The sequence below is a fragment of the Fringilla coelebs genome, assembly GCF_963513975.1.
Source record: "Fringilla coelebs genome assembly, chromosome: 14".
Lineage (NCBI taxonomy): Eukaryota > Metazoa > Chordata > Aves > Passeriformes > Fringillidae > Fringilla > Fringilla coelebs.
This window is the reverse complement of record NC_140040.1, coordinates 11,016,976-11,039,856: the sequence shown is the minus strand read 5'-3', so window position 1 is coordinate 11,039,856 and position 22,881 is coordinate 11,016,976. Positions and strand designations below refer to the sequence as shown.

General features: G+C 37.9%; 1 protein-coding gene across 5 annotated transcripts in view; it reads left to right on the top strand.

Annotated features, from left to right (window-relative positions):
* The window catches only part of CHD9 (chromodomain helicase DNA binding protein 9), an 84,718-nt gene that overhangs the window by 20,528 nt on the left and 41,309 nt on the right, over positions 1–22,881 (top strand). For 4 of the 5 annotated variants that reach the window (XM_084215198.1, XM_084215200.1, XM_084215199.1 and 1 more), the window contains 2 exons: positions 12,654–12,988; positions 21,876–21,987. In XM_084215198.1, the coding sequence (XP_084071324.1) occupies positions 12,654–12,988; positions 21,876–21,987 (447 nt within the window). Of the gene's footprint in view, positions 1–11,746; positions 11,843–12,653; positions 12,989–21,875; positions 21,988–22,881 lie in introns of those variants that run through there. The other variant, XM_084215201.1, reaches the window with a different exon arrangement.

Below are 22,881 nucleotides of genomic sequence, written 5' to 3'. Positions count from 1 at the left end.
TTAAATAACTACTATAATTGTCTTTGAAATGTGCCAAAAGAGAAGCATTTTTGTAAAAATTAGTTAACAGATGGCTGGCATCGGAAGAAAGCTTCTGGCTGGGTCAAATTGCAGGAGTAAAATAGCAAGGTGAGAGTAGTTGATAAAAATAAGTTAAATTGATTTTTTTTTTAATGATAATGCAGGGTAAGTGTGGTTGAATAATCTAACTATTTGAAAATAGGTGTCTTGTTAACATTGAAAAACTACAAAGCAATTCATTAAAATGAGAGTACTGAAATAATTGTGCAATCTTAGTGTCTGGAAGAAGTGGTACCTAATTACATAGAAAAGAGAAAACAAAATCCATGTTAAATTGTCTTTTAAGGACAGCAACCCATTCTATAGGCTGTTAAAGCTACAGTTCAATATATGCCTAAACTATAATAAATTATCAGGAAAAAGTTAAAAAAAACCCTCTTATTCTTTCATTTTGTCTTGTGTAAATGCAACGTTTGGGCTATAAACTGAACTGGGAAATTCCTTCAGGTACAGAGAAACTTTGTCCTTTTTTTGTCAAGAGTGTTTTTCCAGAATCCAAGTTGCTGGTTCAGTTCTCTCAGTTGCACAGGATCACATTCCCTAGCACAGTGCAGGGGAGCTTGTCAATGCACACAAACACCTGAAGGTGCCACGAGCACGGGGCCAGGCTTATTCCAGTGGTGCTCAGTGACAGGACAAGGGGCACAAACTGAAACTCAGGAGCTTCCATCTCAATATGAAGAACAAGTGCTTTACTGTGAGCTCTGGAACAGGCTGCCCAGAGAGCTTCTGGAGCCTCCTACTCAAGAACTGTCTGGACAGCATCCTTTGCAGCCTGTCCTAAGGGGCTGAACTACATGATCCAACCTCAGCCATTCTGTGATTCTGTGAGAGAGGAAGGAGTGGGAGGCATTATTTTCTGCAGTACAGGGAAATAATTGTGTGTGGGCCTGCAGCATTGAATGCAAATAGAGTGCAAGTGGACTTGTGGCACTGTCCATTGGCTCCAGTAACCACTAACCTAACATTAATATCTAGACTCTGCATTTTTGAGTGGCTAAGAACATACCATTGCCTGTAAAACTTCCAGAGCAGCATTTTATCTTGAGACATTTTATAGAAAATCAACACTTTATGAAGTGTTAGTGAAGTGTTATTACTGAAAGAGCAGCAGAACTTGTAAAGATGTTAACCAGTAGTGTGGTTGTGAAGTCAGAGAATCTGATACATTTGGAATTCGTGTGGCTTTTCTTGAGATGTGTGTTTTCTGCACTTAGGTTTTGCAATTTTTTTAGCTGTTATGTTACTTCTAAATATACAGATCAAAATAATTTTCAACACTTTGTTTCCCAAACAGCCTCCCACATCTGGAGAGGTATTGTTGTCTTTGTTTATTATTTGGTTAAAAAAAAATGCTCAGTTTCCTGGTTACACAGATTTCTAAGAGAATGTTTATCATCAGGTGCTGAGTGGATTGAATTTGGGAACTCTTAAAGCTAATAAATATAAATTAGTGGGATTCTTAGGATGATGAGACCGAGAATTCTAATGCTGATTTCAGTAAGCATGATAAATGAAGCTAGGAACGTAGCTTTAGGCTAGCAAAAATGACAAGTCTTACACTTTTGAAAGCTATGTAATTTGTAGCAGAGATTGATTTTTCTTTCATAAATGTGGCAGGTTTTCTTTTGTGTGGATTATTTGGCTTGTATTTGTACTTGAGTTTTTTGTTCCCTTGATAACTTACTGTGAAGGCAAGCATTTTAATTTATATCTCCTGAAATTGTTCCCATCTTTTACATACTGCCTGCTCAGGAGTTAGCCCGTATTTGAAAATAATTTCAGTGTTAGTAGCATATCATGTATGTGTACATAATGCTGTTGAGCAGCATATTGAATTGCAAACCAGGATTAGTTTCACAGATTGATAGGAAGGCCTCTTCTAAGAGACACTCATGACCTCACAATTTAGTTTTAGTTGATATCTTGGAAAGGAAAGAGAAGTTAGCCTTAGTGTTAAAGAAGCCATTGCAAATATTGTGGTTCTGAGATTTTTGTGTATTTTCTTAGAGTTTGAAACATTGTTTCAAAACAAAAGTCCTACTGATAGGTTTTTAATATTATCTTAAGTAATCTTAAAAGGAATTGTTTCACTGTACCTTACTTTTTTAATGAGCACCACAATACAGAGATTTCTTTAATCGTATTTTAAGCAAACTCACAAGAAAAGCATAACTCTTGTGCTTTTTGAGACTTGCAACATGCTATGGCTTCCAGTGCCTGTTTGTATTCCTCAGAAGGATAAGAAGATGCAGGACATGTGCATTGTTTTTTAAGTCACTGCAGCAATTGTCCATGAGGCCTAGGTATGGCTCAGCCTGTGTAAACTTTGTTGTAGCAGGAACTTTGGTCCTTGAAACTCTTAAAAGCAGAAACCAGCTGTTAGAGAATCCAAGCCATCACAGGGAAAGCAGGTAAATTATTTAAGGAACATCTGAGTGACAAAAGCAGACATGTCTAACTGTCTCTGAGTTCAGTAAGAACAATTTTTAGAAAAGATTAGGCAAATTTATTTTGATGTGTCTGTATTGTAGCTCCTATTTATATCATCCTTTGGAGGATTCCTTGACGTGCAATCATGTAGTGTTTGAAATCTGATCAACTCCAAACACCAGACAAGAGATGCATTTTCTGGTGCCAGCCCAGTGTGCTTTCTGACTTGATGTGGTTTAGTTGCAATGGTGTTCAGGCTTTGAGTGATTTTAGATTTCAGGAATGGTGACCCAGCCTTGCTTGTTGGGGACAAAGGTACAGAGGGGCCCCTGCTCTGATGGTGCTGCGGGATGCCCTTGGCAGCACACTGGTCTCTAACCAGGCTGTCACTCTGCTCTGTGCTGGTGACGGTTTCTGCTGACTTCAGCTCTGTTGAAGATAAGAATTTCTCTTTTCTTGGCCTTTAGAGTGAGTCTCCCAAAAGTCTTGCCACTTCTGCTAGTAACCAGACTCAGCTGAGGTTAGAGACATAACCATAGCAGTGACCTTTTCGAAACCTGTCTTGACCCTTTTTTTTTGTGTGCAATTTTTTCTGTTTGATCCTTACCAAAAGTTATTTAATGGTTATTACTGTGAAGTTCTTGGATGCTATGTTCTTTCTCTAGAAATCTTATAGAAATTTATTTTGGGGAAAAAATAGTTTGGATTGTTTCCTTTTTCATTTGCCTGAAATCAAACTGTTGTTCTCCAGTAATATCCTCTGACTTGAACCATCACCCTTTTTGATAAATTCCGTTTCTTTAGGCATCTTGTTTTACTCCTTAACTAGGGGGAAGGATTTTGTTAATGAATATTTAATTGAGAAAACTAGATTCAAGGGAAGTAGTTTCATTAGGTTAGCATATATGCTAAAGGACTCTTTTGAACTGAAGATTCTGGCATAAAAAGCTGTTAAAGTAGTTCATTGAAGCTGAAACAAAAAATATTTAAGTTGTTTTGAATTGAAGTGGAAGAACTATGCCCCCTCTTTGATTTAAATGGAAATATGCTGTGCAGTCAGTACTGATATTAGTGACTTCCCAGCTGTTGATGTTAAAAATAATTTTCCCAATTTCTGTCATATATGTTTTAGTGTTCAGTGCTGGGTTTAATGTTAAGCGCTGGTTTTTTTTTTTAATCTCACTGAAATTATGAATGCTGAAAACATTTTGGATACTCTGTGAAGTACTGAGTAATACTACAAAAAAAAGCCATTTTCAAAGATTAAGTAAACTTTTAAACTTAACTGCTTAACTGCTTCTAGGGAATAAAATTATTGTACAGAGAGATGTTACATGCTAGCCTTTCTGAATATGCAATCTGTTTTGATTTAAAGATCTTTCATGATTGGTATTTCCCTCTTAATCAAATGATACCTATTTTTCACATCTGTCATCTTGTCAACAATACTTCATTGTTCTGCTACAAACAAGCACTTAAAATGCATACTTTAAAAACAGGAAAAAGTTAAAAAGAAGGCTGCCAATACTATCATAGGATCATTTCCTGGGGACTGACCAAGACAGTGATTCATTGCATCATGTTTTTCCAGTAGCCTTTATACTTTGAATAAGCTGCTTTACTTACCTTCTAATTGAATTGGTTTTTACCATTGCACTCAATGTATTATAAAATGGGAGCAGAATTTGGTAAATTGGGCTGTTGAAGCATGCTGTGGAAGAAAAGCTGCCTCTGTGTTTTGTCCAATGTGTGGCTGTTTCTCTGACCTAGCCTGACTTCCCTTTCTGTAGGTATTTGCAGAAGTGAGGCACTGAGACAAAAGGTGGGCAGCTTCCTGCTGTTTCTGGAGAGTTCTTGCCCACTTGCCCTTCCTTTGATCCCTTCAGCAGGTTCAGTGACTCCTCCAAGCAGCAGAAGAGTACCAAGAATAGACCGTGGGAGGCTGTGCAGTTTACAACCCTTCACACCTGGAATGTCTTCTCAGTCTGGGCTGAGAACAAACTGCTAGAGAGTGGAACAACTGGGGGATAGTGGAAGGAAATACTGACAGCAGTAAACTTCCTAAGGATGAAAGTGGGTTTTGTTTCAATCAGAAAAATGTGTTCTTACAAGGCCACTTCCATGAGAGATGTAGAGGGAAGACAGTAACTGAAATTTTGACAAGGACAGTGACCATTAAGGTGCTGTTGCTTTTTCTTGCTCAGAGATGGATGCTGTGCTGGTTTTTAGTGTGATTGGGACGTGCATGCTGAAGCTCTCTTGGATGTTGGGACTAAAGGGAAAGCTCTTCATGTGATGTTCTTTCTGCAGGTAGTTTGGGTGGGTTTTTGTCTTCTTGTCTTCTTCTCTGCTTGGTAAAAAAAACCCATGAGAAAATAACTATCTCAGTGGCACTCAAAAGAGGTGGTCATATAGAACATGGGTGGGTAAGTGGCAACTTTTAAAAATTCAGTTTAATTTTGAGTTTGTTGCAATTTTGTTTTCTGTTCTGAAGACTTCTGCAGTCAAATCTTCATTATTTTACCTCTAAATCATTATTCAAAGGGATTTTGTCCTCTTAAATTAAAGCAGTTTCAGCTCACGTTATGTTTTCAGGAGTTTAAAAGGCTATTAAAAAAAAGTTGGGGATAGAAGCTATCTGGCTTTACGTGTTACATAAACTTTTCTAATTGTAAAATCAGGCATATATATGTGCATGTGTTCCAGAAGAAGCAAATTCTTATCTGTACTGTCCAAGAAGGTGGTGGATCTTGTTAGATTTCAGTGGATCAATATATTTTAGAGCTCTACCTAGGGATTTTGAACCCTAATGACTACTTTTTTAAAAACAGAATTATCTGTTTGATTTTTCTTGTCTGTAACTATTTGTTGAAGTATTTTACAGATTTATTTCCAGATGCCCACATAAGACTTGTTTCAAACAGTGAACTGAAACCTGAATTGACTTTTTATAGAGTAGAGAGTTTAGTCATCCTTGTTGTTTAAGGAGTCAAGCAATTGCAAAATTTGTACAGTTAAGATTAGGCAAGAATGCAAGAAAGAAAGAGAAGGTTTTTGCTGGGCCATTTTGGCCCTTAGTTTAAAGAAAGTCTTAAAGTAGAGCTAGAGGTATGGCATGACTGTGAATTTGGTCTGAGCTTAGTATCTCAATGGTGGTGCATCCACCAGGTGTCTTGGATATGATAATAACATTTTTTTCATAGACAGGAGCCCATGGTTTTCTCATGGCAAGTGTAGGGATACTGCCATAGTGCACCACGAGGTGTGCCCTTAGGCATTAGCCTTACATGCAGGCCTGTTCTGGCTCTGCCTGTGAAAGAGAACACTGAGAGGTTTTGCTGAGGCAGTGGCTTGTGTTGGCATTGTCTGCCATTTTCCAAATAGCTCTTACATTACAGACTGGAACCCAGGAGAAGTGGGTACCTGATGGGCACAGAACACCAAGCCACTGAAAACTGAAACATATTAAATGCAGCAGCTTGGCAGAGCAAGCGGGATGAAGTTCTCAATTTCTTTCACGTCTGGCAATTTAGCATGCTCCAGTACATAGTGCCTCCTTTAAGAGTTCTCGTGCAAATTACAGACAGTTTTCATACCACTACTAAATATTCAGAAAAAGATTCTAACTATAGTTGGCACTGAGCCCCAAAATACTTTCTTCAAACAATGTCTTCCAAATGGAAACAAAATGTGTGCTGCAGACTCATCCTGTAACTTCCGATGCTGCCTCTGCTGCACGCCCAGCTTAGCAGCTGCTTCCATGGACATGGCTTGATCTTCCCCCATGAATGATAAGGCAGGTCACTGGTTAAGAAGCTGCTACTAACAACAACTGTGGTATAGTCACTATATTAGTGGCAAAACATGATTAATGATACTATTACTGGGTTCTGTAGCACTGAGATGTGAAACAACGCATTATGTAGAGAGAGTGTGACGTGCCAACAGGTGCATGTTTCATCTTAGAAACATGACTAGTTTAAGCTTGTTGACCCTTCCATTAGTGATTTCATTTCCACAGAAATTTAAAATTTGGTTAGAAGCATGATGCTAAGTGCCTTGTGAGGCATAAACCATATTTACGTCCCAAATCACAGATGTATGTTCTGTAGTGACTGTTACACAGATAAAAACTGTTGTCTGGCCACAGTGCTGTAATTGTTAGCTATTCATTTACCAGCATTATAGAAAACAAGATGAAGAGCACCCTCACCTGGTATCTTTCTTTTTTTGTTTTGTTTTGTTTTTAATTTATCTGTACATGTCTATTTTATATTGGGGTAGGTTTCATAAATGTGTGTCCTGAAATTCTGTATCCATTAAACACAAGCAGCTGGTGTGGGGCAACTGTTGAATAAGAAAAAGCAGTTCAGAAGGAACTCTGAAGGGAGCTGTCATATTTAGGTGATCTTTCCATTAGTTGTGCAGAAGTAGCCTAATTAACTGAAAATCTCATTTCAGTTTACTGTCTAAAGAAAACTACATCTTTTGCTGGGATTGTCATGCAGCAAAGGCGATATCTTTCTGTATGCATGTGGGGTGATACACATGGATATTGTAGGTAATCTTCTACAGATAGACTGTGTCAAGGCTGTGAATTTTTGGGTTTTTTTAATAGATAACTTTTATAATTATAAATCTACCATTAAAAGTCAGGAGATTACTTATTTCTGCAGACTATTCTAGAGGAAAGAAGTTCAGAGTGCTAGTATGGAATTCAGAAGTCACTGAGTTGAGTTCATGCTTCAGGGTTTTTTTTAAAGTTGCATTCCTAAATACAATTTTATAATTGAAATGATGAATGGATATACCTTTATGATTTTTCACTGCAATGAGTTAAAAGCAACTGCAGTTTTCATGTGATTATAATGTGAAAAAATGCGAAGCTAATTTGGACAAAATCTCCAAACTATTGATTATTGTAAGTCATGAAATTTATCTGTACTATGGTTCTGATATTTATGCTGTTTTGGTGACTCGACATGCACAAAGAGATGCCTTGTTTAGTAATAAACATGAACAAAGGTGATGGAGTAATGCATGAAGATCAAGTTTCCAGGTGGCTAATTTTAGCAGCTTTTAGTGCAGTTGATGTCAAGGTCATCTTGATTTCCTGAGGACCTGATAGACTGTCAAGAACTTGTTAGGCTTTCAAGGCAGACAGTCCTTGGTGTGAGCATCATCCTGCAGGTGTGTACTGCTACCAGCAGGAGTGAAACAGTCACCCAAGGCATGTAAACCTTAGCTTTCTGTTGTTAGACTCCTTAGGGTCATAATTTAGCTCTTAATGCTCTTAGCTCATGATTTAGCTGTTAGGTAGCTAATCTAAGTGGTCGGTAGATTCACAAGTGAAAAACATTATTTCAATGAAGTGCCTTGTATAATTCAATCACAAATGTGTGACTTGTTAAAATTTCAGAGAAAAGCATTGTTAGCTCCTAGAATATATCAAGAATGGGCGTGACTTCAGGGAGATACTTAGTCTGAAAGGTTTTGTGCACACACAGAATTTAAAGTAATGCCACTGTATTGTGAATGGCCATACCTACTGTAGGAAAGGTGTTCTTAGAGTGGAAGCCATGTTTTACTATTGGAACAGCTAAGGCAGGATTTGGGAGGGTTTTCTAGGATGTAGAAGTAGTTTTGGTATTAAACTCACCTTCTCCTTGGGGCTTTCTCTGTAGGGATATGCAGAGGATGTGAAGGAAGGACTTGTCGTGGAACAAATGAAAATGGGTTTAGGCTTTAGAGGAGAAAAGCCTGATGTCTGTAAGTTTTGAAGATGGTGGTTTGTCCTTGCTGGGGGAAGGACTGATATGCCAGTGAAGGTCTTCAAATGCATGTCCTAAGCAACCACAACAAAGTGATGGAGGAAATGCCTTTCTTTGAAAAGCCTACTCAGCAGAGTATGTTGGCTATTGTAAAGATGCTGTCACAATTCTGCTTCTTGATATTGCCTGGTAACTTGACTGCTTTTACATTGTTTAACTAAGAAATCATCAGATATGTGTAGGGTATACCTTCTACTCCAGCGAGACAGCATGTCAAATTCCCTTGAATAGTGCCAAAAAGCTGCTCCCCTGGCTGGGGATCAGGGCATGTGTGGGGAATTCTACAGCTGTTGTCTGATCTGTTCCCTGAGTATTTTTTGGGGCCAGCTCTGTGGTGTGAGCACCACCAGGGCCCATACCTGCTGCTGTTGCTAATGGCTTTTGCAGGCAGCAGCAGTGGTGTGAATTTGAGGTGATTCCTGCCAATTTCCCTGCTGCCCAGAGGATTGTGTGGAGCAGCAGGGAACTGACAGGAGGCTTGTTTCCTGCACTCTGCTGCTGCTTGGCAAAGCCATTAGCAGCAGCAGATACCCTGGAGCTCCCTCTGTGCAGACTCAAAAGACAACATTGCATTGCTTTGCATTCGCTCATATTTGGATGATTATCTTCGCAATCGTGAAAAGTACAAACCTATTTTTCCGAATAAAATCTTCAGGTTTTAAATACGTGGTGGCCTCAGGGTTTTCCTTTCACCTTCACTTATATGTTTGTCAGTTAAAAATTTCTTTCTTTTTCTAGATGGAATAGGTTTGTAAGCCATTGGTGAGAGGATATATTCCTTTAGGATGTTTTATCTGCGTTCTGTCTCACTGAGGGGGAGGGGTATTTTCAGCTTGCAAAAAAAAAAAAAGGCTTTGCCCTTTTTTTGGTAGATGCTCGAGAACCTTTGAAATGATGATTTCATGATTTCAAATGATTCATGATGTGCATGATGATTTACAACTGTTCAATCATTTTATAGCTGTGCATGTTTTCAAATCATGAAATTATTAGCAGAATAAAAGAGCTGCTGTATTAAATGGCTTTTGTTGCTAAGTACACACAGATCCCGTCCTCTGTAGTGCAAGCATGTTTCATGTTCTAATCTCAAAACGCTTGTGTTGCTTTCCAGTTTTGGTTTTTGTGACAATGGTGACTTCCTTGATGAAGGTTTCATTACAGATTTATTTTTTTTAGAATGGCTGGCTGGTGCCTTCCTGCATCTTCATGAATGTCATTTCCATATGGTTAGAAATGTCACAGCAAAATCTTAAAAACCCCATGGTCTGGGATTTCTAACAAATAGCTTAATGTTTGTGCAGTGCAGGAGAGAGAACTCGGAAGGGATAGTACAGAGCAAGACGCAGAGGAATTATAACAGAGGAGCCTCGTCCAGCATACTCACAGTTCTACAGTAAGAGTGTAGTAAATGTTGCTGAGGAATAAATTGGGAAGCAGCTTTGAGCTCTGAGAAAATGCAGCAAAGAAACTTTGTTTTAAAAGGATAAAATATCTAGGAAGAGACTGTAAAAGGATTCACGAAAAAGCCACCATTTCTGGATTACTTACTTAATTATTAAGCTTTTTTTTTTTTTTGTTTCTGGCCCAGGAATGTTCAAGAACTGACCAATGTAACACTACTGGCTTTAGAAGCATTTGGCTTTTAGAGCTAAAATTATACCCAGGGTACATTAGGAATATTTTTTTTTGTTTAGCTGATCTCAAAATGTAAAATAGTTACTATTTTTACCAAGATATGAAATAATCATCCTAAATGATAAGTCCCTGTTAATTTACTGTAGTTACTGTAAGCATAATGTAGAAATATCTTGGCTAGAGTTCTGAAAAGTAAAATTAAAATGTGGAATTGTCCTTGTGATGCTGCTGCATATTTACAGAAATATCCTTGAATTTAAGTGGTATTGTGAAGAAAATAATCAGTTTAAAGTATTGCTGCCACTAGTGTTTCTACTGGACAAGGAACTTAATTTTGAAATTAATCTTAAATAGAAGTGAAATTACCTTTTAGAGTAATGACTAATCTTAACGATCTCAAAATCTTTGCTGTATTTTAAATTTTCTATGGAAAAACATATATCTTGCAAAATGAAGGTATATGTATATATTGAGAAAAACAGAAATCAAGCCCCGATCTTTCTTCATTTTTCTTGAGTGGGCTTTTGAGAATCAAGGGTATTGCTAGGATGGAGCTATGCTGTCAAAAGCTTCTTGGTTGTTTTTTTTTTTAAATAACCTTGCAAAACCCCCAATTTTCTTTCTGGTTTTATTTGATATGTTCACAATACATATTTTAAAACTTGTCTGATTTCTTTAAAATAGCACTTTAACCCAACCTGGGAATGAAGAGGTGCTTACCAGAGAGCAGTGTCCCGAGGAGGTCCCCACCGCAGGGTCCCGCAGGTCTGGGCAGAGGCAGAGGGATAAAACCGAGCAGTTCTTCCATTTTCTGTAGGAAGCAGGGAAGCCTGTCAGCAAATGATTTATAGTCACCGTTACCATCCTATAGTAATGAAGTAAATGCAAGAAAAATAATATTTTTTTAAAAAAATCAAAAAGTATATTGGAGAGCAAAATCTGTTTGTAAGGCCACAGGCTGGGGTTCGACCACCGTCCCCCCGTGCCCTGCCCGGGGCTGGAGCCGCAGGGTTGCGGTGCAGCGCGGTCAGCGCAGCACAGCGCCCGGTTCCCACGGTTTTCCGAGGGAGCGAGCAGCCGCTGTGGGCGGCGCTGCGGGCGGGGAGCGGCAAGGGTTAAAGCCGATCCCCGCGGGGGTTAAACGTGGAGCCTAATGGAATAATGACGGGTAGCACCATCTGCTGGCCTAGTTCCGCGGGGAGCGGGTCTAACCAGCGCTAATATTGGCGCTGATGCCTTTTGATGCTTTGTGCGTTTCTTTCCGCGCTTTGTTGGGATCCGGCGGTCCGCGCACGGCGGGGCCGGGCCGGGCCGGGGGCGGCGGGTGCGCGCCGGGCAGGGCGCGGGGATGCTGCTGAAGCGAACGAGCGCTCGGGGAGGGCTGTGCGCGGCCCGGCTGCCGCTCGCTAAATAGGCCATTTAGCAATCTTCTCCCCATGCTTTTCTCCTGAGCACTGCCGGGGGTGCTGGAAAAGCGGAGGGCAAGTCTTTGTCTGACGCCAAAAATGTCTTCAGTGAAGAGGCCAAGAGGAAGGGTAAGTGAGAGCCTGAATGAGTGGGAGGAGGAGGGGTTCTTTGGGCTAAAAGGCTAATGGGATTGAATAACCTTCCTTATTACTGGCTGCTGCTGCGGGAGCCGCATCGCCATCTTGAGCTGTTCCCGAGCTGGGTCCGGCTGTTTGTTCCAGCCCCGGGGCTTTAAGGTGGCATCGGGAGCGGCCCCATCCCTGCCTCCCGCCCCCGCCGCCCATGAGGCACCTCTAGAACATGTATCCCGGGAAGTGCGCGGGGTTTGGCCAGAAAATGTGTTTGGAAATTCCTGGTGGCTTTTCTTCCTGCTCTAGGCAGAGGCGCATTTACGGGTGAGAACGTAACATAACTGTTATCTGCTGGGGTTTTGTGTTTGAATAGGAAATTCTTTCCATTCCTCAAAGGGGGAGGGGAGGAAAGCAAAAACATGTCTTCTGGCTGGCTGCAGGAGAAGCTCATCAGTCCCGTAAACAATTCTGCGTCCATGAAACGGGCATTAAAATCTCGAAGATAAAAACAAGTTACGTCTTTTTTCCGACGCATGGAGTGTATGTTGATCTAAATAAAAGAAACGCTGCTTTCTGATCCGTTTATGGATATAGACCTGTGTAATTTTAGTTTTGGTTTTATCTTTTGTCTGTTTTTTAATCTTGGTGTTGTTCGAGCATCTGTTGTGTTCATCGCCGAGTCAGTCCTGTAGATCATTCATCTGCTTTAGGGGAACTGTGATCCTGGTATCCTACCAAAGGCAAAGCACTGATGCTGTTACCTTCGGGACCTCTTTGCTTTTTCATATTTTACTGGAGGTGTTGGATGTGTGTGTCAAATGTATGGGAGTGCTGCAAAGGTTAAAGATTGGTTTCTTTAATTATAGAGGTGGACAGACAGCTGAGAGAATTTCGGAAGGATAATTTTTACTGACTTTGAGTACTTGGATTGGTTGTTTAAAGCCATCAATTGATGTAGTTATTTTGAAACCCACGCCATTCTGTGGTATAAATGGAATTCCTCATTTCTTGTGTCCCCATAAGTCCATGGCAGTTACATTTTTTAAAAATGCATATCCCTATCAAAAATGTTTGCGCTTTTTCTTTCTATTTTTAAAATAAGGGAATTTAATTTACTTTTTGTTTCTTGCTACAGCCTCCTTCCAAGAAGACTGATGGTTCAGGATCATATACTAAAATGCAGAATACCCAGGTGAGGGCAATGTCTGAAAAGAAGCAGAAGAAAAAAACAGACTCGGAAAGTAAACAAGAGAAGGCGAATCGCATAATATCCGAAGCAATTGCAAAGGCAAAAGAGAGAGGAGAGAGAAACATTCCACGAGTAATGAGCCCTGAAAACTTCCCCAGTGTTTCAGCTGAAGGAAAAGAGGAAAAGAAGGGTAGAAAAGTTAAATCCAAACCAAAGGATAAGGAGACTAAAAAGCCGAAAACTGGTTCCTCATCCAAAATTAAAGAGAAAACAAAAATTGGGTAAGTAGATTAAAACATTGTCTTCTCTTCAGACTGTATATCCTTGATTAAAATGGAAACTGCTTACTGATAATAAAATGTTCTCCTCCGCTGCCTACACAAAATTCTTCCTGATTAAGTCCATGTGTGGACTCTCTCATTCACGAACAAGAATGCTCTGTTTTCTCTTTAGATAAAATCACTGTAGGAGTGTCCTTTTGAAAGGAATTACTTTAAATACAGATTCTAAAATATTCTGTACTCACTTTGAAGCACAGACCAAATATCTTCTATCTAGTTTTGTAATCCATTCTGACTCCAAACTGAGTTTTTCTGGATTATAAATGTTGTCTTTATCAATTTTGGCATGTAGCTTCAATACAGTGTGCTTGATAAACTACACAGGGAGAAATTGGAAGTTTAATGAACTTGTCGGCAAGAGAATATCCTTACAGATATCACATGTATCAAAAGTAAAGCACATACTGGAGAAATTAAGTTCTAAGAACTTTGTAGTCTTCACTCATATCAGTTTAATCTGCCCTCTTAAATATTTTGCAGACTCAGCTGGGTCAAGCTGGGTGGATACCCTAGGGTGAGGAGCTTTTGGAGCGCTCCAGGGGTTTCAGGAACTGGCTCATCTTGGGACTCCAGAGCTAACCTATGTTGCCTGTTTACTTTTAAAGGAGGGTGTGTGATTTCCAATATTAAGTACGTCAGTCTGAACTTGAAATAGAAATCTTAGTTACAGTCTGATTTTTAGTTTCCTAAATCTGTGCTCTTTTTGCAGTAGCAGAAATATTAACTGGCATATCTCTGAAATTTAAATGTCTCATATCCATATGTATATTTTAATGTATGGAGCAGAAATGAATGTTCTTTTAATCAGCCTATATCTCTGCGTTTTCTTTTTTTCTTATAGAGATCAGTGCTTTTCTTACATTTTTGAAGTAACCAATTTTGAGTTGTTATCCTGTAGTTGGAAGGTTACTGCTGTGTATCTATCCTACTTCATTCTCAACGTGAAATTTCATGGTGTTAATTTCTTTCTGTTCTGTTTATGTGTTGGCATATGATGCTGCTTGTAAGCATCAAGTAGTGCTTCCTTTTCTTTTATTCTCCATCTAGTTTAAGATGGGATTTCAGATGTGTACCTTTGTGAAGTTGATTTCACTTTCATGTTTCTGAATTCACTCATGTTCTGTAACAAACATTTGGTGGGTCTGTCTAATCAGAAAACTTACACTGTTGTTCAGGTAATGTCAGTTTCACGAAACATTGTGGTTTGTCCATAGTGTGCTCTTTATTCATTCTTTTGGGTAATTGACAAAACCTGCCAAAATAACATCATTATGATGTACTACTTAGTTTCCATAATATTTTTACTTTTCTAAATGAAAAAAAGTAAACTGTCACCTACAATTTATGATTGTGCAGTCAGTTTTGTCTTGGTGAAATGCTTTGCTATGCACATCACTTAGGATCACTTTTCAGGATTTCATCAGACGGCGTCAGTTGAGAAAGAGATGTTTCTCAAACTGCGTTTTTAACCATGGTGTTTGTGTTTGATGCAGAGTGTGTGCATGCTGCTAGATGAGCTCCCATTTAATTATTGTCAATGTTTCATCATTTTGCATTGGGCTGTGAAGGTTTGTCTCATTATTTACCAGTTTGATCAACCAATGCCCCAGTAGCACTCTGCTAACTTAGTCATGCTGCAAGGTATTGCTTTCATTATGAAGGAAGCATGCCTAAAGATGGAGCAGTCAGGTCCTGGTAAGGAGCTGTGAAGAGTCTTCTAGAACCACATATTACAGATTTCTATTCTCATTCACAGAATTCCATTTTATTAGATGGACAGCAGCAAATCAAGTCCTTTGAGACATCAAGATATTTCATTTTTGTATCCAAACAGATTAATGTGTTGTGTTCAATTAGCACTATTGTAAATTATTGATATAAATATATAAAATAATAACTGCTTAGCAAGGAATACCCCAGGGATTTTGCAGAGCAGCAATTGCAATAAGGCCTTGATTTTTTAAAAGAATAATCTTATCAAACCCTGCTTTCTATGCAAATGTAACTGCTGATATTATAGCAGAATAATTGCTATAATATCACTATACTTGTCTTTTCAACCATGGTCAAAAATTTTATGATTAATATTTTTTTTTTAATTCAGAGAAAACCAAAATTAAAGAATAAAGAGTTGAGGAGACTAAACAGCTCTGGTAAAGGTTTTGTCCTATCTTCCGTTCTTAAAAAATATTTCTTAATGAATCTAAGCACATCCTTGGAATCATTAAGTCAAAATTGGTTTTTTAAGCGTGTGGGTTGCTCCATTGATTTTTCTCATTATCTTAAAATAAACTTTGACTGAATTCTGGGAGAAAATTTTACTATGCTAAAATAATACCTGTAAAAGACAAGAGCTTTATTGGGCAGGAAGGGAAGGGAAGGGAAGATCTCAGTTCAATGACAATTTTTTTTTTTTTTGGATGAAAGATTGCCATTTTAATCAGATTCTTTTGAGATCTGTTTAAAATGGGATAAAAAAGAATTTAAATTCTTTTTCAATCAATGATGAGAAAAACTTTCTAATATAAATAAATACACTTATTTGTATATATGGCATACCTTGCATTTAATCAGAAAACAAAACCTGAAATCCCCTCATATTTTAAAAAGATAAACAAACAATTTCCAATTGTTAGAAGCTATTATGAACTAATTTTTCTGCAAGCAATATAGTTGTCAGTGAAACCTTGAAACCAGTAAAGGTTTAAAATTAAAAAAAAAATAAGATCAATATACCTTTTTAACAGAAGTAGAGAATTTGTTTGGGTGCATCTGCTGTTCCATTTTAGAAGGAGGTCTGCTGAAATATGTCCATCCCAGATGAATAAATTTCTTCTCAGTCAAGGTTTTCTATAGCAAACTCATTTAACTTCCAGGAAGTTAAATCTGTTGCTTCAGTTTGGATTTGGAGTGTCAGAGCAATGCAGGAGGTGATGCAGAGTTGGGTGTGTTTGAGAAGATCTGAAGTCACATGTATGTTTTGGGTGACTCTTGTTTCACTTTTGCAGGCCAACACACAGCTGAGTGATCTGAAACTGTAACAAATATATTGATTTCTTTTTTTTTTTTTCTTCTGAGAAATGTTTGGGAAACAGTTTTAATCTGGTCTTTCATATCTCTGCTTGCAACAAACACAGCCTTTTCAGTAAGAGCACAGTTGTACCCTCTGTAGCCCAGAACTCAGACAGCAAACTCTTATTTAGATTGTGATCATAGACTTTGACCTCTTACAGGGCTTTATTCTGTGTAGCAACGTCTGTGTTGCTCTGGAGGAGGATTTTCAGAGTTAACAGTTGAACTGTAGAGCTGGAACACTAATTGCTGAACAGACCTTGATAAAATTGCCTGATAGCCTTCAGTTAAAAAAAAAAGGTGCTTTAAATTGTAGTGCAACACAGCTTTTACTGAAATTGAGTAGCCCTCATGTGGGATCGAGATGAGTTTTAACTACTGTGTCTTGATTTAGGGGCAGGATGATCTTTCAAGAGTTCCTGTTTTTTGCTGCTCAGACAATCAGTTTGTGTTTGGTGGCTTCATGTTGACTGTTTATATTTTCCTTCATGATGCTCTGAGATCTACATGTACAGGAAAAATTTATAGCACAATTAATTCCAATTTATCATTGCTAGTTAAAAATTACTGGCAGCTACTTTCTAGGCAGGCTGTAGTTTCTTTCTAAAGGTGGGGTTAAGATTTTATTTCTTGGAGCTGTGAAGAGTGAGAAATAATGCTTATTCATTTCAGTCAAGTCTATTAGAAATGGATTCTGTGGTTAACAAAGTTTCTGTGCCATAAGAATTAGTGAAGATAAATTACTAAATTATATTATTATCAATAACATTATAAGGGTATGACAGAAGTTATTTGAAGAATGTACATATATATAGTATTATCAAAGTAAGTTAACTAGTTTGCTTTATGCGCTGATTACTGGTTAAGTTAATTCTTCAAAATTTGCTTTACAATTACTCTGTAGACAGCAGAACCATTTTTCGTATCCCGGGTATTTACCAAGGTGTGTTGACATTTAGGAATCTATTTAAATCCTTTCATATTTTTGCATAGACCTTGTTTCTATTTATAAGCTCTTTCTAATTGATTCTACTTCTTCCATCTAAGGTGATGCATATTTAATCTAAAAAGTCTACTTCTTACCACTTGATGTGAAGAATTATGAATTTGTGAACATCCTCTTGTTCAAAAAAGTAGATTGGCATTTAGGTTTTATAGCTCTCAACGTATTCCCACCTACTCAAACATAAAATTAAATATCACAGCCCTGATGAAAGCAACAGCTCTGCACTGGTGATGTAAAGGACAATATCAGTTGAATACATTTAGGTAATTTTTTTTTTCCTTAATCACTGCATAGTTTAAATAAATAAGTCCCCCAAATTCTAAGAACTCAATTTACAAATGCTTGAGTCAGAGTGGTAGTCCTTCAGTTCAAAAGTGCTGCCAGAAATGGCTGTATTATTTCATGTGTTAAAAGAGCACTGGTGGATTTTGTTCATTAATCCTTGAATTATGTAGCAATGAATCCAGCAAGTGGGATGTGATCCTGTGCACTGCTGAAATGGGTAACTGTCCTTGTTGCCTTGTACCTCGAAGTAGGTCTCACAAATAATGTTAGCAAGCAGTTTTAGAACCCAGCACGCTGACAGATAAGCTTTGCTTGTTGATCTGGTAGTGTTAAGATGGTTTGAAACCCTTATAAACTCAGGTGCTGCCTCAGGAGACATGGGGACAGGGGTGGAGAGGAGCTGCTTCTCTGTCACTGGTGCTGTGGAGGTGCCTCCAGCTGGGATCTCCCGGGGCAGGTGCTGGCACTTGTCCCCCTGTTCCCTGCCAGGAGGCAGGTGCTGGGGAGCAGCTCCCTGCTCAGAAAGGAGGGGTGCTGCTGAATCTTGAGTTCTGTTAGATCTGTTAAGGTCATTGTCTTGTGTCCTGATTAAAATGGCAATAAACTGAAGATTTGGTCATCCTTCTGGGATGTCATTTTGTTTATTATTTGTTATTATTGTTTCAGTGTAGTGTGAGCTGGAATTTATTTTTTTTTTTTAGCAAAGTTTCTAGTGATAAAGAATTGCTAATACTGTTGATAACATAGGAGTTTTATTATTAGTAATTTAACAAAGTGCTTTGTCTAGAAATTATGATATCTGAGTGGTGACTCTGGACACTAGTAATGAGTTACTTGGTGTTTTGGAAAAATTGAAGTATAATGATGTATTAAAGGCCAGCTGTACTTGCTGTTCCTGATGTGCCTAATACGTATTTGCTGCCTTTTTCTTTCTGTCCTCTTTAATATTTCCTTTTACATTCTTTGGAAGGCTTTGGAAAGTGTTTATCACTTTAAAGCTGTTCAGAGTACTGACAGTGTTTCCATAATGTTCCCTGCTATGAAACAGAAGGGAAATGGAGCACATTCTTACTGGTTTTCATTTAAAAGAAAGAAGTTGCAATGCTCTTCAAATACTGGTTATTGGTAGCTTTAAAGAATGGTAGGAGTCCTATGCTAAGGATCAGAAGTATACTGGCTCATGAGAAATGTTCTTTTTAAACCTTTTTTGTGGTGTAAGTTTCTCAACATCTTTAGTTTGTAATTAGAGAAGAAGAAAATATGTAATGAAGAAATCTACAACGTCTAATTGTTGAAATATTTATAGATGTTATGTAATAAGATAAATATGAATTGGAAAAGGCAAGAGAAAGTGAAACTGGAGTGGAGTCTGGTGATATTATTTATTCCATGTCTACAGTGTGCTGTTAACTTTTCATAGAAACAGAATAGATAGTTTCTGTTCAGAACAGTTTGTTTCAGGGTGGAAAAAGGGATTTTAGCCAAGGATCTTTATGCTTTCATGCAGAAATTTATAAACTGGCAAGAGAACTTGTTCGCTCAATGAAAATTTCTCACAGAATTGATCCAGTTTACAAGCTTCTGAAAATCATTGTTTTCACATAGCAGATTTTTTTAGAAGTTTTTGGCCAAAATATGAGCAGATTGCATTTTTACTGATAGAAATGTATGACTTTAGCACCATACTGTTGTTCAGCAACTTTTGATAGCAAGGAGCATTGTGATTCTGGGCACTGGATCAGAAAGAAGTAAAACTGCATTTGTTCCTGTCATTGGCACTATATCCATATAGAGGAAGAAACATTCTGATCTACAGCATGCAGAGATGTGCAGAAAATTTCAGGGAGAAGCTTGTGAAGTACTGGGGGGAGGGAATGCAAGCTCAAAGCAAGACACAAAAGCTTACAAATGGAATATTGTGTGTAAGGCTGAAGGAGCAGAGCAAGAGGCAAACCCGAGGAGGGACTAAAACTAAGAAAATGAGAGGAACAAATGTGCAAGGAAAAATGTAGCTAGAGCAGTTTAATCACAAAATACCCCATGATCTAAAACAGAAGGTCCTTAAAATCCTCAGATATTCAGTGGATACCACTAGAACCCATAGAAACCTTATATCCCTTAAGGTTGTGTTTCTTCAATATTAAAGGACCCTTGAGCTTAAAATAGTAAACAGTAGTGCATGAAGTGAGAATGAGATGTGGTTACACAGATACAAATATTTAACACAGCAACATGTATTTAGGAATTGTTTTAATCTACCATTTCACAGAAGAGGATCAAAATTTGGAACAGATTGCCCAGGTACCTACCAGCTGTCAGCCTTGGAGATAAGTGAAACTTAACTGGGCTGAGCAACATAAAAGAACTCTGAAGTTGGCCTTGAGCAGGGACCACAGGTCTTCCTGAGACTTCTTCCAGCTTGACTTACATCTTAACACTTGCTTGATTAAAGAACATTCAGTTATCCTTTTTCTTTGAAAGAATTTAAGAGCAGGGAAAACATACGTTGGTACTTCCTACCATTTTTCCAAACCCTCAAGGTGCAAACCAGGGATTTGGTGGGGTGGATATTGTTTCACAAATGATCTTCCAGGAAATTCTCACTTGTAAGTTTACCAGGTTTCCCTTTAAATGCATGTTAAATTTTAGCATCCAGAATTCCTTTTAACAACAATTTCAGAAGGTCAATCACAATGTGCCTCGTCTGCATCATTTTGGAATATATTAGCTGATTTGACATATTAGTGACAAGTGCTAATGTAACACTTACATTTTATGAAACAAAGTGAGATAAAAATGGAAAAAGCGATTATCCAAGTCCATCACTAGAAAGTGTCACATTGGACAAATACCCGAGAATACAAGTCTTAAAATAAAAACCAAGGAAAAAAGAAAGATGATTCCTAAGCAGAGCTTGGAAAGTGCAGGGGAAAAATGCTCAAACTAACCTTGAAGGCAGTAGGGAACCCAGTGTGTTCATTGCTGAAATTATTTCCTGTGATTATGAAACATGTTTTCTAAGTAATAATTTAACTGAGAACACCTAATGAAAAGCCAAGGACGATAATTTACTTGTGAACAAGAAGCTCTGTGATTATGCTGACTACAGCTTCATTTCAACCTGCATCCCTCAGTGCTGTTCACTTTGTGCTAAAAATGAAAAAAAAATTGGAGTGGAAAATCTTTTTTGATTTTGGGGTTTTTTAGCCTTTTCACTGAACATACATCGTGATTAAATATTGAAAAGCCATGCAAATATTCATTGCTTCTGAAGTTATACCTGCAGTCTTTTGTAAGCAATGTTGCTTAAACTTTTCATAACGTTTTGGTTATTTAACATGCTTTTGTTCCACATCAGCTCTTAGTCTGGACATAGTAAATATGTATGTGTTCTCCTGTTTGAACACTTGCAAAGAGAAGTTAGTTGTGTTTCTACAATGACATTCTCACCAACAGTGTTCTCATCAGGTGGCCAGTACATTTGATGTTATATTGCTGTAAAATAACTTGTATTGTCTGTATAAAGACTAAAATCTTGTGCTTAATTTGTAACATGGCAGAAGCACTTGTATGCTGGAACACTTTCCTCATTTTTTGTTACAGATGTAATCATAAGAGACCATATGAAATATATATTTTAGGACAGCTCTCTGTGATTTTCTTGAATAGTTTGTCATTCTACAATTATGCCACTGTAAACACATTTAAAGAAGTGTATTTGGCACATTTCAAATATGGAAAAATATTTTTACACCCTTTAGTTAGAAACAAATCTGATGATTTACAGTGTAATTTTTAAATCCAAACAGATGAATAATTAGTGCTTTTTCATTAGAGTTTAACTAATTTATTCAGCACAATGGTGGTTCTTAACATACTCTAATAGGTTCTAAGATTACTTACAGATAAAACTACCAGATTTTAGATATAGCTTTTTTTTTCCTAAGGGCAAAAAAAAAGATTTGTTCTATTCTGTTATTTTTACCATTGAGTAACTTGTTTAAGCATAAAAGTTTTGCATGTCAGACAGCTTTGGGTGATTTTTAGATTGTTCTCCACAGTTAATTTTTCTTAGTAGGGGAAGCTACATTTTGCAGTGGTAAATTTTTTATGATAAATCATTTATTGTTGTCATCTGCAGATGGTATCTCTGCTAACTTCGTGTAGTTTACCATTGTCGGTTGGTTTAAATGTTGGATTTTGTATTTCTGTTTCTCATGTAAAGATTTAAAATGTATATGATAATCAGGAATTTGTGATAGCAAGGTAACTGTAGAAGAGCTCATAACACTAGTGAACAGTACTGTCTGCTGTAAGATATTTCAGACCTGTTGCTAATTTTTCAGACAGTGGTGCTGTCTGAGTTTTTTGTTGAGAATACAGGAATTGTTAGTAATTTGCTCCTGAAGTTACACACACTGGTGTACAGCATTCACTCAGGGGATGGGGTTTTGTTTCTGACAGAAAGCTGATCATCACACTGGGCAAAAAGCAGAAAAGGAAAAATGAATCTTCAGATGAATTGTCTGATGCTAAGCAGACTCCACAGCGGCCACTGAAAGACGAAGACTCACAGGTAAGTAGTTGATATTCTTCCTTGGTAAATTTCTGTGTTGTGTCTAGAGATCTTTTTTCCCCTGTCTCCAGAAAGTTACACTTCCTTGGCTGCAGTGACAGTGACTCTCACTCTTCCGTGTATCTCATAGGTAGAACTTTTCATCATCAGCCACTTCTCTCAGTTTAAAATCAGAACATCCTAGAGGGTAGAATCCCTTTTCCATAGTGGGACATCAGTGCCCTGCTTGTATCTGTCTCATTTCAGTACAGAAGCCCATAGATTTGAGACTGTAAGTACTTACACTGAGCTGGCAGTTAGACCTGATCCTTACTTTGGCTGAGTGTGAAAATGCAGAGTTGCCTAACAGGACATTTATCAGTGAAGCTGGGTCTTTGAGAACTTTTAAAAGGGTTGTTTCAAGCTTTAATGTGGTTTTTTCTTTCCTGAGCTCTGCTTCTGTAGAAACTGAAAGAACAGATTTCTTGCAGTGTTGGATCTGAAGGAAGCAGTGATCAATATGCTGATGGGCTCTAGTTGCTTGTGGAATACTTCTGAAGGAAGTGCCCGATGAAGAATTGAAGTGGTCAAGTCATTGCCTTGAGGAATAGCTCTCTCATAACTTAGTTTCTGCATAGATTGCCCTGAAATAATAGTAACATAGCTAATTATTTCTAAAACTTGTGCACAAAGAAACATGAACTGTTGATAAGAAATTGTCTTCTATTTATGTTTGCATTAGTAACAGAATTATAACTTCTTGCTTTAGGGCAATCTCCAGTAACGTAAGGTTATGTACTGGAACTGCACAGGTTTTTATCCTGTGGCAATTTCATCCACAGAGGCAAAATCAGTATTCAAAATAAGGTGCTGTTGAATAAAAATTAATTGCATTAGTTGATGATAGTTGTCAAA